This window comes from Felis catus, chromosome A3 (assembly GCF_018350175.1).
Source record: "Felis catus isolate Fca126 chromosome A3, F.catus_Fca126_mat1.0, whole genome shotgun sequence".
Classification (NCBI taxonomy): domain Eukaryota; kingdom Metazoa; phylum Chordata; class Mammalia; order Carnivora; family Felidae; genus Felis; species Felis catus.
The window spans coordinates 120694602-120711072 of NC_058370.1; the positions used below are offsets into that span (position 1 = coordinate 120694602).

The 16471-nt window shown below is 40.3% G+C and overlaps 1 protein-coding gene across 12 annotated transcripts in view; it reads right to left on the reverse strand.

Annotated features, from left to right (window-relative positions):
• Positions 1–2930: 2930 nt before the first annotated feature.
• NCOA1 (nuclear receptor coactivator 1) overlaps positions 2931–16471 on the reverse strand; it is a 243345-nt gene continuing 229804 nt past the window's right edge. For 9 of the 12 annotated variants that reach the window (XM_023252044.2, XM_023252042.2, XM_023252041.2 and 6 more), the window contains 3 exons: positions 13145–13328; positions 9211–9300; positions 2931–5365 (listed from right to left, as the gene is read on the reverse strand). In XM_023252044.2, coding sequence (XP_023107812.1) covers positions 5195–5365; positions 9211–9300; positions 13145–13328 — 445 coding nt within the window. In that variant the 3' untranslated portion in view covers positions 2931–5194. Of the gene's footprint in view, positions 5366–5450; positions 5508–9210; positions 9301–13144; positions 13329–16471 lie in introns of all 12 variants that reach the window. The other 3 variants (XM_045054865.1, XM_045054864.1, XM_045054863.1) reach the window with 3 other exon arrangements.

A 16471-nucleotide genomic window follows, 5' to 3' on the forward strand; every position in this document is an offset into this window, starting at 1 on the left:
GTGGGCAGTGGTTGGTTCTGCCAGCTGCATAAACTACCAGAGTTCTGAGACAAGCACAAATGATTAGACCAGAGCCAAACTCCAGCAGAGGAAAAAGATTCTTTGTTTGAAGAAGGCTCCAGAGCCAGTGAAAAGTGAATGCTGGCTTTCATGATCTGACCCAAGAAACCAAATTTCCTGGGAGGAATTGTGGGCTCTGCCTCACAAAAGTGATCCTCTGTCACTTGTTTTACACCCACTGCATAAGGAACCCACATTTTCCAAAATTCTTTTTTTTTAATGTTTTTATTATTTATTTTTGAGAGAGAGAGAGAGACAGAGAGAGAGAGAGAGAGCGAGAGAGAGAGAGAGAGAGAGAGAGAGAGAGAGAGCGCTAGCAGGGAGGGGCAGAGAGAGAGAGAGGGAGACACAGAATCTGAAGCAGGCCCCAAGCTCTAGGCTGCGAGCTGTCAGCACAGAGTCCTATGCGGGGTTTGAACTCATGAACCGTGAGATCATGACCTGAGCCAAAGTCGGGCACTTAATGGACTGAGCCACCAAGAGATGCCCCCAATATTCTTTCAAGCTAAGGGAATGGCCCTGCAGTTTCATGGGCCCCTTCTTCATCTCCTGTTTAGATATGCATGATAGAGTGCCTCTCCCCAAACTGGCAGGACAGCCTCTGGACTTTACAGCAAAGCTGGGCCCCAGTGAAGCCTCCAAAGGGCAGGATTGGACTGCCTCCAGAGAAGGGCCAGGTCCTCTCTTCTCAGTCCTTGACTTCTCACCCTGCTTTCTGTGGCCTGTTTTTAAAAGTTGTTTCATGTAAGAATGCACTGCCTAAGGTTACACAGTGAGAGTAACGTCTGCAGACTCTGAATCAGTCCTACATCATATAGTTGAGGATAGGGAATCCAGAACTTGGCATCAGAAGACTTGGCTTCAAGTTCTAGTTACCCTGATAAACTGTGCTTGTGTCATAAGCTTTTAGTCTGTTTTCTGTTTATATCTCTCTCAAAGGACTGCAGGGATTAAATGAGGCAATGTACTAAAAGCACCTTAGGAATTGTTACAGTACAAAGGTGTTTTCCCTAAATGTTCTTGATATGGTCACCTGCTACAACAGATTACTGTGGCCCATCTGGCACAAAAGATATAAAAGCCTGTACTTCTGGCTGGACAGGGCTAGTTAGGGAAGAGACCTTAGCTACCAGCTGGCACAATTTCCAGGTGAGGGGGTCCCGAAGCCTGGTTCACGTTCCTCCTGGAGCCAAAGGCTGATTTCAATTACTTTCCAGTTCATCGGCAGACGTAATACTAATAACATGTTTAGGAGAACTCAGACTAGCAATTAAAAAACCCCAGCTCTCTGAGGCTCCTTCCTGCCTCCAGGCCTTCCACATGTCCTGTTTGTCAGAATTCTCACCCTGCCCCTCTCTGAGCTACCTCTTCATCCGACAAACCTCACCTCAATGCCACTTCTTCGGTACAGAAACCTTCCTTGACCCTCCAGAAAAGAAAAGGTTTCATTCCAGACAAGAAGTTCACAAAGCAACTTCTAACTCTCCTTAGTACATTACACTTAGTCCATTGTGATTATTACTATGGAAGTCCTTTCCCATGTGAATATAAGCTGTGGGAAGGCAGGGTTCGTGTCTGTCTGGATTCTTCCACATCTTAGTACCTTGGATAAAGACAATAAAATATGTTAAATGAGGCCAGAGTTTTGGGTTTCCTTAATCTTGCTAAGAGCTCTTGTGGCAATGAAAATAAAATATATAAAGAAAACTAATTTAGGGCTGGCAGGCAAGGTTCTGGATAGAGGAATGCTTCCTTTGGCAGTTTTCTCCAATAAAAAGAATTTATGGGCTTAATTACATCATCAAGATCTTTTTCAGAGGTACAGGAATGGCCAAGGATCAAGCTTGCTCCGAATTATTCACTTTTTTCAAGTGGAGCTGCTCTCCTGGGAAGAGTAGTTCATGTCAAGGAGGAAATCAGCACAGTTTCCTTTGTAAATAGGCAACTGTCCTTTTATTTCTTTGATTTTCAGGGCCCAGGAGACTATTTGGAGGTACAAACCCATCTTGGCAAAACCATAAAGAAGATGAAGTTCTTCTATATCAACCTCACTCTTCCCTCAATTGTTCCTATTTGTTTTTCTAATGGCCTTCCCACCCCCACATTAGCATAAATTTAAATCAACGTTCAGATTCATCTAAGAGATGTATCATTTCTACCTTACCCCAACTTCGAGAAAAAAGGTTTTCTTCTCCCAGAAGCATGACGGCAGAGAGCAGCCACCAAATCCGTGTGTATTTATGCATAGGAATGTGTGTGGAATGCCTTCTAGAATCACATTTGCTTACCCTCCTTACCCTGGCCTACTTAGCCCAGCATTGGTGGGTTTAAAACCAAGCATTGGTGCTTTACAAACACATCAACAAGAGACAGGGGCTGCCTTTTACAAAGTGCAAAGACAAAATGAAAGAAAGAGCCTCCTTAAGTAAGAGTCAACATCTCTGCAATCTGCATACTAATCATAAATGTCAGTATATAAAAAACAATGACCGAGAGAGCGAGAGCGAGAGAGACAGAGAGAGAGAGAGAGAGACAGAGAGAGAGAGAGAGAGACAGAGAGAGAGGGAGAGAGATGGTGTCTTGTAGCTATGGGGGGCTGCCCCGACTAGATCTCCTGGGTCCAGAAACAGCAGGACCAGTGTGTTTAATCATCAAATGGCCAGAGCTAAAATTTCCTTATGGCCCACTCTCATGACTTTACTTTGACCTTTTCAGTTTTCAACTGGTTCATATCAGGGTGACTTCGAGGATAGTTGGCTTCAGGGATCCCTTCTTTTATGATCCTTTAATTACTCATTAGTCACTGGGGCTTTGGCAATTCCTGCAGGATGTAGGTTTCATTTCTTCCCTGTAAATGAAGAGGCAACCCAGGAGGTTGTTAAACAAGTTCTATTCAGTAGCTGGAAAAGTGAATTTCCTGTGGAATGACAGGAATTACATAGAAGCAAGCAATTTTATTTTCCTCAAATGTAGCAATAATTTTAATCTGTACATACATAAAACAAACAGTGCAATTATAAAACCTTGAAGGTGACATGCATACTTTCAGGTGCAGTTGGGATGGGAGGATGTTATTAGCATCTCCAATTTTCCTTACCGCTTTTAAAAACTAGTTCCTTATGCAAAAGCACTGAGGCAGGAAACTTCATCTGGAATGCTGAAGTTAAAGGTGAACTTCCTGAAGTCTGCGCATCTAAATATCACAAACAAAACAGAAATGACCTCCTAGAGCAGTTTGGTAAGGACTAGAGTAATATGGCTGGGCGTTCAAGCTGGGAATGAATGAAATCAGGGATGCATTTTCTGAAAAACTAAAAGAGATAATGTTTGTAACTGAGTGTCCTATTTCTGTTTCATAGTTGCTACCCATGTAAGCCCTTCCAGCAATCTTTTTATTCCATATAGTTTCTGAGTAGATGCTGTCAATGGAGTTATTTGTAACTAGGGGTGGTGAGATGCAGAAAGGAGGACCTGGGAAAATGGCTTCTTCCTTGGTGTCTGAGTCCATGCTCCTCTTCCGCTGTTCGTTCTTATGGTCTCTTCCCTGCTGTGGAAGCAGAGGTAGCTGGCGCACGATGTCAGATGCTGTCATCATTCACAGGCCCGGGGTGCAGGTAAAGGCGAGTGATGGGGGGATCTACCTTTGCTTCTTCCACAATACCTTTCTCAAGCTTTCCTGGCCTTGCAGTGGAACTTCTAGAACTAGAGGCAGTTCACTGGGTCCTTGACTCACAGGCCAGGATGAGACAAGACGTGGCAGAGTGACAAGACACAAAGGGAAAATACGGTACCAGTTAGCCTCAGAGTAGGATAGAGAAATTTGTATTTGCGCTGATGAAAATTCAAATCCCCAAAGTCAATCTAAAACAAATGAAGATTTTTTTGAGTACTGATTTTTCTCTGTACAAGTAGCCTGTGCACTTCTGGTGTTAATTCCTTGCACTGTCTCGAGTTAGATGATCCCAGGGACACTCTAGGGCAGTAGGCTCTAGCTCATCTGGAAGAGCTCTTTCTGGCAGTGGCATTTTGATTTGAACCTCAAAGTAAATCCATACATGGCATCACAGTTATTAAAATAATGAAATCTTACTAGCCAAATGTAACTGCAATTCAATCAATGATATATTCACACACAAATTTAGAAAAATCAAGAGTATGATAATAAAACCATAAAATTAAACAGGAGGAAATCAATTTCTACAAGAAATCAAGTATATTTACAGTGAGATTTAAAGGGAAAAATAAGCTACTTGGATCATAAATTTAACTTTATTTTAAATAACTTTAGCTACCTTAGCTGTTAATACAATAAAAGCAGAAAGAACAGGCTGCCTTTTTTTTCCAGATTTAATCAGAAAATTGTTATCTACAATAATTGACAGAACTTGTTTCTTGTCCTTCACCCATCTCATCAAAAATTATTGCATTTTCCCCCAAACTGTATTTTTTGGATTCCTCTGTGAATATACTCATTTCGTCCTCATTCCTGGAGGCATCTTGGTTTAAATCCATCTTTAAAAAAAGGAGAAGGGGTACATATGGGAGGCAAAATATTCTCTTGAAGCCAACAGATATAGAGTTGCTAGAAGAAGCTGATTGTACACACAAGCTGCCTGGGGTCGGGAAGGGGAGGGCTGTTGATTCAGACACACGTGACAGCCTTTGGTGGACGGGCACAGGCAAAGCCCCACCGGGCCCTTGGGCCCTTCTTCCTCGTCAGGGTCAGGACTGAGCCAGCAGGGGCGGGGCTTCATCTTCCCCTTGGAACTCGTCGTTTTGGTTCTCCTCCAAAAGCCTTCATCCAGATAAGAAGCCAATGACTGATTACAAAAATAAGAATAATTAAATTTGGCTCAAGAAATAGATTGTCCAACTGTTCTGCCTTGTTATTTTTTTTTTCAATATCCAAGGCCTTTACAAAGAAAGAAACAAAAACACCTCTCAATCTTCCAACAAAAGTGAATTCCTTTGTTGTTTTTTTTTTTGTTTTTTTTTGTGGGTTTTTTTTTGCTCCAAATGCTACGACCTGAAGAATGGCTGCAGATTGAGATATCAAAAATCTCAGAAAAATATATAATATATTTGTATATCTCTGTATGTCTATTATTTAAATTTCACATTCCTTTAAAAGTGGTTATTCAGTCAGTAGCTGCTGAAGGAGGCTCTTCTGCTGGGCCTGGGGGGTCTGTGGTCCTGCCGTGGGTTTTTGAGTTCCCAGTGGACCAGGCTGGTTCAGGTAAGGGTCCCCGCCTACCAGATTCACTGTACATTGGACGTCAGCAAACACCTGAACCTGTTGCACCTGCTGAAACACAAATAAAAGATGTGTTTAGACAGAAGGGCCTGCCCCCCCGGCTTATGAGTGGGTACTACTTGAAGTGGAAACTCACTAGAGCATTCCTCTAGTCTGTAGTCACCACAGAGAAGAACTCTTCTGTCTTCTTGTCCTACAAAAAGAAAATCGCTGCACTCATTTTGCTCAGGGTTCTGGAAAGTTCACACTTTAAAAATAAAATCAAAATTGGAATGGTCAAGCCTCCTACAGGGTTGCCATCAATAATGAAAATGAGCATCATTGCTAATATTGCCAAGATTGGGAAAAGCCCAGTTTCAGAGTCTGGGTGTCCAGTGGTGGGTTTAAAAATATATGTGTATATATAACTGGTTACAAAAGCATTCTATGGATGACTTTAGTGGGATAAAAAAAAAAAAAAAAACTTTATGATGTTAGAAAATTAAGGGCTTTAACCCAGTATTAGCAAAATAAAAACCACCACAACTCAGTAACAGGACATCAGCATTACTGAAGTGAATGTCCAGAAGATTTGTGTAGTATCTAAATATACTCTTACATAGCTCTTTTACATGTTGCCTTTAGAATTACAGCAAAATATTAGTAGAACAATTTTATATTTAACTTATTTTTCCTGATAGACAATTCATTTAAACACATGAGCTAAAAATAACAGTAAATTACTAGCTGAGAACAGTGTGAATTTTCCCTTTAGCTACTTTCAGTAATAATACATGTATTCCTTAAAAATGTTTAAAGTTGCATAGTTCTAGCATTTTCTATTGGGAAAACAAAGCCAGAAGTTAGTTTTTACAACCATCCTTATTAAAAAGTCATTTGTGGAACTGATTAAAGCCAGTATCACACTTGCGAATGTTCCAGACCAAGAACGGAGATGCTTCTAAGGCATCCAAGTACATCTAATAGTGTCTCAAGCGTTTGGCAAACTTGTGCTTCAGGTTTAATAGGTACATGAAGTATTTTAGATTAGTGATGCATTTTTCAGTCATTCATCACTAATTTATGTCAATTACACTCAGCTTTTTGGGAAAACTTTTCTATCCTAATAGAATAAAAGTTGTTTTCATCACCCTTTATTGGCCATATGTCAAATGTCCCGACCCCCAACTGGTGTATCAGTCCAGCTCCCACGTCTTCTCCTCTTGACCCATCTATACCTCCACACTGCTCTCCCTCAGAGAAGGCAGACAGCCGTGAGCTGTCTTCTCAACCTGCTGGACTAAACTTTTATTTAGATTAGCATCCCTTTCCTCTTTATCCTCTTCTCTGCCTGTTTTCTCAAGTTTTGATTCTTGACCCCACAGGCTCCTATCTGTCTTCTTTTGGGTTCTTTCCTGTGCATCTAACATACACCAACTCTCTGTCTGAGTCTAATTCTCTGGCTTTCTCTGTGCCCTCTCCTCACCTCTGTTCTCTAACTTCTCTTTCCTACAGCTCCACCCCTGGCTTCCTCTCTCTCTGTGTCAACAATCCCCCTACTAGTCTCCCTCCTGTTTCTCTATAGTCTGTTCTTTTCCGGTTCTCTCCTGTCTTGCCTCCTCCCCATCTCCACTCTCCAAATACAGGTAGTCCTCAATCCTCCCTGAGCCCTCCTCTCTTGGTTCTCTTCCTTCTCCTTTTCTGTATATCTGTTTCTATATTTCTATTTAACTTGCTCCCAAGCTTCTGTTTGACAAATACAAAAGCACTGGAGCAAATAGAGATCACATGATGGGCTATAAGAAAAAGAAGATTCTGCCACTGAAACTTAGCATGAGCACAAGCTGTAGTGCTTGGAGGCACTGATTTAAAAAAACCAAAAAACAGCATGTAAAGTTTCACGTTTATGTGTTTCAACATATAAAATACTGGGCCACAGTACAAGGTGTTTCTGTCCCCAAACACTTAAAAACATTCTTAATGAAGGCATGATCAAACAAACTAGAGAGAATATTTTGCTTCTTTAAAAAGAATGTTTTTAAGATAGTCTATTTTGAAATTTAAAAAAAATCAAAAAGATTAAACCAAACTTTAGCCATTTTGAACTGCTACTTAAAAACAGGTGCCTGAGCCCAGACCTCTGAGGACTTCAGATGCTGCCACACCTTCACAGACAGGCAGAGCAAGACGCGTGCAAGCCCTACGATTTGTTAGGTGAGAGGAACAGCATGAGAGCAGGGTCCCAACCTCTTAAGATTCTCCAGCAGAGTTTTATATCAATGCAATTGCTGTCTCAGAGCTCAAGAACTTTTAAACTTGGTTGTTTAGTTTTCACTAGTCTGCCGAGCTGCCCAGTATATGTCTCTGTAGGTGTGAGACCTTGAATACCTTCCAGTGAATGAAGACTTCACTTCCCCCATCACGGAATCCCCTCTTCACTCTCATAGGCCTCAGATCCTCTTTCTTGATGCCCCGACTATGGACACGGCTCCTGACTGGGTTTTCTCTTCCTGGGGAGGCTGTCCAGTACTCCTTCTGTCCCTCAAGATGAAGCCTGGGCTAGTGCTTATATCACTGTGCCCCCTCTAGGGGACACTTCATCTGTAGGACTCAGTCCAAACCCCTGAGTTTAGCATTCAAGGCCTCCAGAAATTTGCCCCAATCTATTTTTACCAATGTTATTTCCTATAAAATCTTATTACAAACCCTTTACCTTCAGTGGATTTGGCTTCCCAGGACCGTGCTAAGGTATTACTGTTTCCCTGTCTCGGCTCCCTCTACTCCCAATGCCCTAGATTTCCCAGCTCACTCCTTCCTTCAGCCTCTGACACTTTCTACTTCATTTTGCCTTGTTAACTGTCCTCAAGGCCCAGTTCAGCTCCTGTGTAAATGCTCTTCTGACCCTCACAGCATTTTCTCTTTTAAACCTAATGGTTCCTGTCACTTGTAATATAAATTTGAGTTTGCCTTCTTTGGTTATGTGACAATTTATGTGCATATGTCTACATGTTTTATCATTCAAGTGATATGGCAGAAAGAGCATGAACTTTGGTTGTTAGAAATACGTGGGTTTGAACCTCAGCTCTGCCCCTTTCTAGCTTTGTGAACTGTGTGTGTGGTTAAACCTCCTCAGGTTCTGTTTCTTCATCTGTGAAAAACTGGAATGCTACTTCCTTCATAGGGTCATAGGGAGGCTTACATGAGATAAAGCAGAGAGTGCTTAGCACAGTGCTGGGCAAATTGTAAGTGTTTCACAAAAGAAACTTCCTTTCCTCATTTCTCCCCCAAAGTTCACCTAAAGGGCAAACATGTCTCATGTTTCGTTGTATCTTCACCTTACCATAATGCCTGTACAATATTTTTAAAATACACATTTAGTAAGACACTAACGACCAAACCAAAGTTACTAAAGTGAACTAAAACACCCACAATCTCTAAATTTATGTTAATATAGGAAGGTGGCCATCCTTGCTATTTGAATTGTTTTGAAACGAACTTCTAAAAGGAGGCAGAGTACACAGCAGGCATTCTGTTTTGTCTGAATTTACTGTGATCTTTTGAGGTACTTGGATTACACATGAGTTTTAGAATGGTGCTTATTTACAAAATAACAATTAGTGGCCACCATTTGTGATCCCTTTATCCTGTTTAACCACCGGATTAAACCTTTTGAAAGCTTCTCTCATTTAACCCTTTCAACAATTCTCTAAGCAGGTAACTTGTTAGTTCTGTTGGTTAGATAGCAGCCCAGGGAAGTCCTCTAACATGCCCAGGAGGACATAGCTAAGAAGAGGAGAGCCAGGACTCACATCCAGGTCTGACTCCCAAGGTCAGGCTCTTAACCATGATGTTGAACAAAGTTTCCTGTGTATCTAGAGTACACTTGGCAGCTCTGGGTTTAGAATTTTCTTACTGACCTGGGTTCCATCTGTTTCTGTTTTGAGAAGGTCAGTGGATGAGAGCTGGTTGCAGTAGAGGCCTGTGTGTCTCAGTGCTGGATCATTTATCTATTAAAGATAAGTACAAGACCAAATTACAAGCAAGTTGTTTAAGTTGAAGACCAAATTCTTCAATGACAAATAATCTCACTGACAGAAAATAGGAGTGCAGCAGGAATAAAGAGCTTAGCAATTTTATGTTGTTATAAGTCAGGACAGTGGTTCCCTTTGCAGGGGTGAAGAGTGACATGAAAGTAGCATGAGAAGAACCTCTGGGTGCTACTGATAATGTTTTGTTTCTTGATCTGAATGGTAGCTTTAAAGAAGTGTTCAGTTTGTGAAAATTCACTGACTTGTATATTTTTCTGTATATTCTATTTATACAATACTTCAATAAAAGTTATATTCACACACACACACACACACACACACACACACACACACACACGTTAATTAGCAAACGACTTCTTTTTGTCATTAAGAGAAAATCAGATTAATCCGATTTATCCCCTGCCTGAATCAGCGAAAGAACTGGATAAAATATATGAAACGAAGACACTCAAGACACTGGACAAACTCAATGAAGGAGAGTGACTCCTAAGAGCTGGGAAACAATGGAGATGAGTCCTATGATTGCCCCAGCCTACATCTACAGAGAATTTCCAGGCTGCAGCCAGCACGGGGACAGGGAACCCAGGCAGAGCCCGGCAGGCTCCGTGAGTGGAGAAGACACAGCTGGAAGTCTGAGATGGTCAAGGCAGCTGGAATTCAGAGGTCAGAATATCAGAGGAGTGGGAGCTACACAGAGAGGAAGCTCAGAAGATCTGCAGAGGGACCCCTTGAGCCTGCAACTTAGTACTGATCTGTTAATGGCTTTTAGGGAACTACCCAGAGCAGAGGGAAGAGTCACCTGTGAAGATGCTGATGGAATAATTCCCAAAGGTCACACAGAGCTGGCAATAGGTCCTGACCTCACCAGCCAGAGTGGAAAACGTAATTCACATAATATCAGGTAGTGTATTAGAAAGGCTTTGCCTCAGCAGTAAAGGAAAACGAGCCCTATACTAAATGCTGCTCTGGTCCCATTAAACAAAAAAGGAAGACCTGAAAGGACCAAACTGTTTCAAGTAACTTAACCAGTCCCAGAACAAAGCTCAAGAATGTAGGAGTATCAACGAGGTAAAATTCACATGTGTGGCACCCAATAAAAACTTACCAGGCATGCAAATTAGCAGGAAAATATGATCCATGATGAAAAGAAAAGTCAATCAATTTGAAACCAACCCCAAAATGATGCAGATGATAGAACTGACAGGCAAGAATATTAAGACAGTTATTATAATAACCATATTTCATATGTTCAAGAAGATAAGAGGAAAGACTAAACATGTTAGAGGTATGGAAGATATAAAAGAGGTCCAAACTGAACTTCTGGAGATGGAAAACAGAAAACCCGAGAAGAAAAATACACTGAGTAAAACTAACACATCAGACATTGCAAAAGAAAAGATTAGTGAATTTAAAGTTACAGCAATAGAAACTATCCCAAATCAAACACACAGAGAAAAAAAAAAATTGACCTTGCATCCCTCCCCCTCAAATCTGCAAACCCAGGGAATCTGTGATCTGGGGGACAACTTCAAGTGGCCTACTTTGTATGTGTGTGTGTGTGGGGGGGTGCGTGTGGGGGGAGTCTCTGAAGGAAAGGGGGGTGGGTGGTGACAGAAAAAATATTTGAAGAAACAATGGCCAATGTTTTTCCAAATTTGATGAAAATTATACATCTGTAAATCAGGAAGCTCACTGAAGTCCCAGCACAAGAACCATGAACACAATCACTAAGGCATATGGTAATCAAATTGCTTAAAACCAGCGACAAGCAGAATAATCTTAAAAGCAGCCAGAGAGGGAAAAATCAATCGTGTACAGAGGAACAAAGATAAAATGCCAGCAGATACCTCATCAGAGACACTGCAGTGAAGCAACGTCTCCAAAGTACTGAAAGCTAAAACTAAAGCCAACCTAGAATTCAGGGAAAACTTTCAAAGATGAAGGTGAAACAAAAGCTTTCTCAGACATACAAGAGCTGAAGGAATTCATCAGCAGCAGACTATAAAAGATGTTAGTTAATGTTAAATGAAGACCTTCAGGCAGAAGGAAAACGATACCAAGCTGGAAATTTGGATCTACACACAGGAAGAATACTGGAAATGACTACATGGGTAAATACAGGAGCCTTATTTAAATTAAAAATATGTATCTAGTTGTTTAAAGTAAAAGCATGTGGGGCATATGACATACGTAGGCACAATATGTACGATAACAACAGCAGAGGAAGGGAGAAACGGGAACAGCTGTGAGGTTCTTATATAAGAGGTCATATAATAGCGCTTGAAAGTACATGGCGATAAGTTAAAGATGTATGCTCTGAACTCTGAAGCAACCGCTAAAATAACAAAATGGAGGTACATATAGTTAATAAGCCAATAAAGGAGAAAAACTGAATTAAAGTGTTCAATTAAACCCCCAAAAGGCAGGAGATGGAACAAAGAGAAAACAAGATGAGATATTTAAATTCAGCCATACCAATAATCACATTAAATGTCAATGGGCTAACCACTCCAATTAAAAGGTGCAGATTGTCGAACTGAATAGGAAAGCAAGACCCAGCTATATAAGAAATACGCTTTAAGTGTAATATTCTTTTACCTAATTCATTATATTTTTCATTATTTTGTTTTAATCTTCTGGAGATAGTGAAAAATTCTAATAACTGAATAATAAGGACAAGAACAAGAAACAACACTATTTAGGTCTTCTATTTTGCTATAGGAAATAAATCACTAAGTTATTGATTTTTTCCCTGCTAAACTCTTAAGGGACTTATTATATAAAGTGGGGGGATGAGGAATGGAAAGTTAAAAAAAAATTTTAATAAAAAATATTCTATAGAAAAGGTAATCAGTGTTCACATGTTTGTAAGATTTGCTGTAAATTATAGCTACGTGGTCACAGTCTAGTCACCAGTCTCCTTTGTGGTTGCTGAAAATGAGAACAGCAACTATAGGCAGTTACCCCAATGACCTTAAACATCGTTCTGAATTTAGTCATTCTATCCTTAAAAATCTTCAGGAGGCTCCAGGATAAACTCTAAAACATTCAGATGGCTTGCGAGATCCCTAAAAAGCTTACCACATAAATTCTGCTTTAAACATAATATAAATGTCCCCTTAACATTCATTAGACTTTCAACCTCTATTCCTGCCTAGATTATGCTGTGGCAACCGGTCTTGAATATTCTTTTCTATTCTCTTTCTTTAGGCAAATCTTCCAAGAATCCTTTCCTAATTAGGCGTTTTTCTTTTAAACTCTCAGTAGTTAATTGTACATCTTCCTAATCTGACATAAATATGTATGGCGCTAGGGAGGCCCATGTCTTACACAGAGGTTTTGTCCTATTATTCAACTGATCCTTTGTTAATGTCGTGTCTCCTCAACTTGTCAGTATTATCTCTCACAGAACTACCTTTGTATATAGTAAGTAGTGAATAAATGTTTGTTGAACTGAAAGGGAAAAATGAAGAAAATGTGTTCAGAAGATAAAGGGGTATGCTCCAAGCCAATATATTATATGTATCATTTTATAATAAATCTAAAACACTAAAATCTCTTGAGACTAAAATCTTAGGAGGTCTGTCAAAATTTCCACTGTGTATCTTAAGAGAGGCTAACTCAAAAGACAGTGGGAAAAAAAAAAAGAAGTGCATCTTCTCCCCCCTAGTGTTACTGAGAAACAATTAACACACATCACTGCGTGGTGTGGTAATTTCTGACAGGCAACTGCGAACATACCTGATTTTCCCTGGAATAACGACTCGTGGTGTGTGGTGTGCATGCCAGCTGTGCCACTTACCTGCTCAGGGCACACAGTGTTCATTCCTGGCATCTGCAAAGAGCTCATCTGCATCTGGCCCATCATCGGGTTCATGTTCTGAACATTTGTGTTTCCACCTGCCATGGACACGGTGATGCTCATATTGTTGTACACTCCGGGCTGCGCAGGCGTGGGCTGGCTCTGGACAGCTTGACTGAACACGCTGTTAACTCAAAAACAATCCCAGTTACATCCACGGATTATGAACGTGGGGATGATGTGACTGGACTCTGTTTCTTAATTATTAGATAAAATGCGATAGAAAATATTATATGTTTTTAAATGATGTATAAGACTTTATCTTACTACAATATATAAAGACTGAGTATAATTCGGATGAATTTTGAACTCTGCACAGAGGATTTAATAACTACATAAAGCTCATTTTAAGTGACAATTATCTGGCCTTGTATCCGAGTTGTTAAGCTCCAATTAGCTGAATAAGAAAGTAAGTTGTCCACATAAGTAAATCTTCAAGATAACTGAAGTTTACTCATTTAACCATCAAAACCATTCTAAAATTTGTTACGCCATTTTATATTCCCAAATAGAGAATGTTCTATTTAAGCAAAATGCCTGGGATATATATCAATCCTCAATAGATGCTCATTGAATAAATTAACAAATTCAAAGATGGCATTCTTGTATTGTCATTGCTTGTATATTTTCTTAGACTTCGCATTTTGTTTCACTTATTCCTTGTCTCTCTGCTCATTTATGGCACATGGCAAGCACTCGGTAAATATCTGATGAATAAGTGACTTATGGACATAGGTTATTACTCGGTGTTGTCAACTGATGAAGTTTAGACTGCTTCTTATTTATGGATTTTTCTGGGATCTACACCAATGTTTTTCTAACTGTAGTCCAGAGAGCATCTGCAAGAGAATTCCCTGGGACTTGTTGAAAACTGGGAGGCAGCTATGCTTACCACTATAGCACCAAGGCCAGGACTTATTAAAAATTGAGACTCCCAGGCCTTACTCCAGCCCTAGTGAATCACGGTTTCTGAGGATGGATACAGAAAGTTGCATTTCTAACTATTTATGCACATTAAGACTCAAGGGACTTTATTCAGTGTTCTATAGCTTGCCGTCATTTCTCAAAGTTTCAGCTTCTGGCTGCTTTCAATATGCTATAAACTAAGAGGAATATAACCAGATATATTTATTTGGCAAATGTAAATGTTTAAAGACTTCACAGGTCTTCTCAGGCCTAAAGACAGCTTTATGTCTTTTCTAGAAGCAAAATGCAAAGGCAATTATGTTTTTCAGAGGGCTTGTTTTATGGACTTGCTTCTTCATGGCCTCGTTCTGGACTTTTGTTACACCAAAGATCTTAAATGTTAAACCACCTTCTTCTCTTAGCTGGTAGAATAGTATGGAATAAACTCCCAAGTAAATATATCTGGAAACTTTATATTTGAACCCCAAAATTCTAAATGATACAGATACACACATCTAAAGGAAAATAATGTGAGTTGTGTCTTTTGTAAGTTCTACAAAACATCAAATGTTTGATGATTATCATCAATTGTTAAACAATAAGCTGCTGGTAAAATTCCACCTATTTTAATGTTAATTCTGGAGAATTTGATTTCTAAAAATCATTTACCCCATCAATTGTTTATCTATTCCTTGCTAGCTCCTGGGAGGTAAGCAGGATGTACTGACATTTATAGTTTCTGGTAGATTAAGGTAATCATACTAAAATTAACAGGCCAAGAAACAGCCTATCCATCATGTCTGAAGAAAAGTAGCAGATTTTCCCCAAGTAATTATAAAACACAAATGCTCAAAGAAAATTACATGCCCAGGAAACGGTCAATAATACATCTTTGAGCCATTAATGTCTGTACAGTGTGTATGCTTGTACAGCGTCCCCACAACTAAAGGTGAGGAAAAACCTATTAGTTTGCTGCCCATTTTCTAATGAGAACATTTCTGCCGCAGACAATGCTCATTTGTCAACGGATACATAAATCACCACTGTGGAGGCTCAGCTCAGGGCTATGTAAGCTAATGCCTGCAGAAGCTTCAAGGGCTGCAATGATGTCATTCTTAGTGAAAAAAAGTTTAGGATTTAATTTCTTTTCACATTTTATACTTGGGACTTATATTCACTTAAGTTCTTTCAGACTGCTCTTGCCAATAGTTCCATTTCAGTTTCTTCCATTATGGGAAGAAGACCACGCCCTTCTGCAGCATTAACTCCCTGTTCTAGGCCTCAGAGGGACTGTAGGCTTCACTGGCACCTTAGGCCTCCCTCCCTCTGCTTTCCTGGCCACCCCGGGAGCAATTACTGCAGTTTCCTTAGGCTAGCCCCAGGTGTTTGGTAGCCCCTAAATCATGGTGCAGGGGGGAAGGTAAGGATGAAGACTTCCGGCCTGAAGTGGCTTCCATAGATACAGGTATTAACAAGCAGGGAGGCGCTCCAGGTCAAATAAGTCTAAAAAGGAAGGGTTAAACAACAGGCCTTCCTAGCCTTTAAAATGCTAATAAGTGCTAGGAATCTTCAGAGCGATTAGTGTTACACAGAAACCTGCACCGTTCCAGGACAAAGAGCCTTGCTTTAACCCTTTCTTTTTCTTGCCACCGGAGAGATAATGAAAAAGAATCACATTACACTGTCTCGGAACCCTATTACATCATTCTACTAAAAGGGTCTTTGTTTTCACGTTTTACTCCTCTCACTCCTGTCACCAAGTGGACTCTCGGTAACTCGACAGCAAGGGCAGCTCCCCCCTGCTCCTTGCGGTGTCTTCCACTGTGCAGTACAAAGAGGGAGTGGTCGCAAAATACACGCGGACTGTGTCAACTGATACGCTTTCACACGTGAAGCAAATAAGCAAGTGCCAATGCTTGAAGAGTTGATCTATTTTCTTCTTCAAGTGATTTGGCAAAGTCGAAGTTCACAAAAACCGTGAAAGTACAAGAAAAATTCAAGTCCACTTTGAATCTGAATTCAAGAAGTGACCGAGGCAGGGGAGGGAATCTCTGTATCCACTCACTCAACAGATGTACATTAAGTGCTCACCTGTTCTAAAGGATGGACATACCCGAGTAAACAAAAACAGAGTCCTGGCTTTTAGGATGATTATATTCTAGTTGGGGGAGACAGACCATAAACAGACAGACTAACACACAATATGTGTGGTGTTAAGTACTAGGAAGAGACATACAGAAGGCAAGGAGGGGATCAGGGGGTAGAAAATGCTGTTGTTTTGGAAATGATGGTCAGGGAAGTTTCATCTGGTGACATTTAATATCTATGTCTAATAAGGTGACATTTAAGGAGAGACTTGAA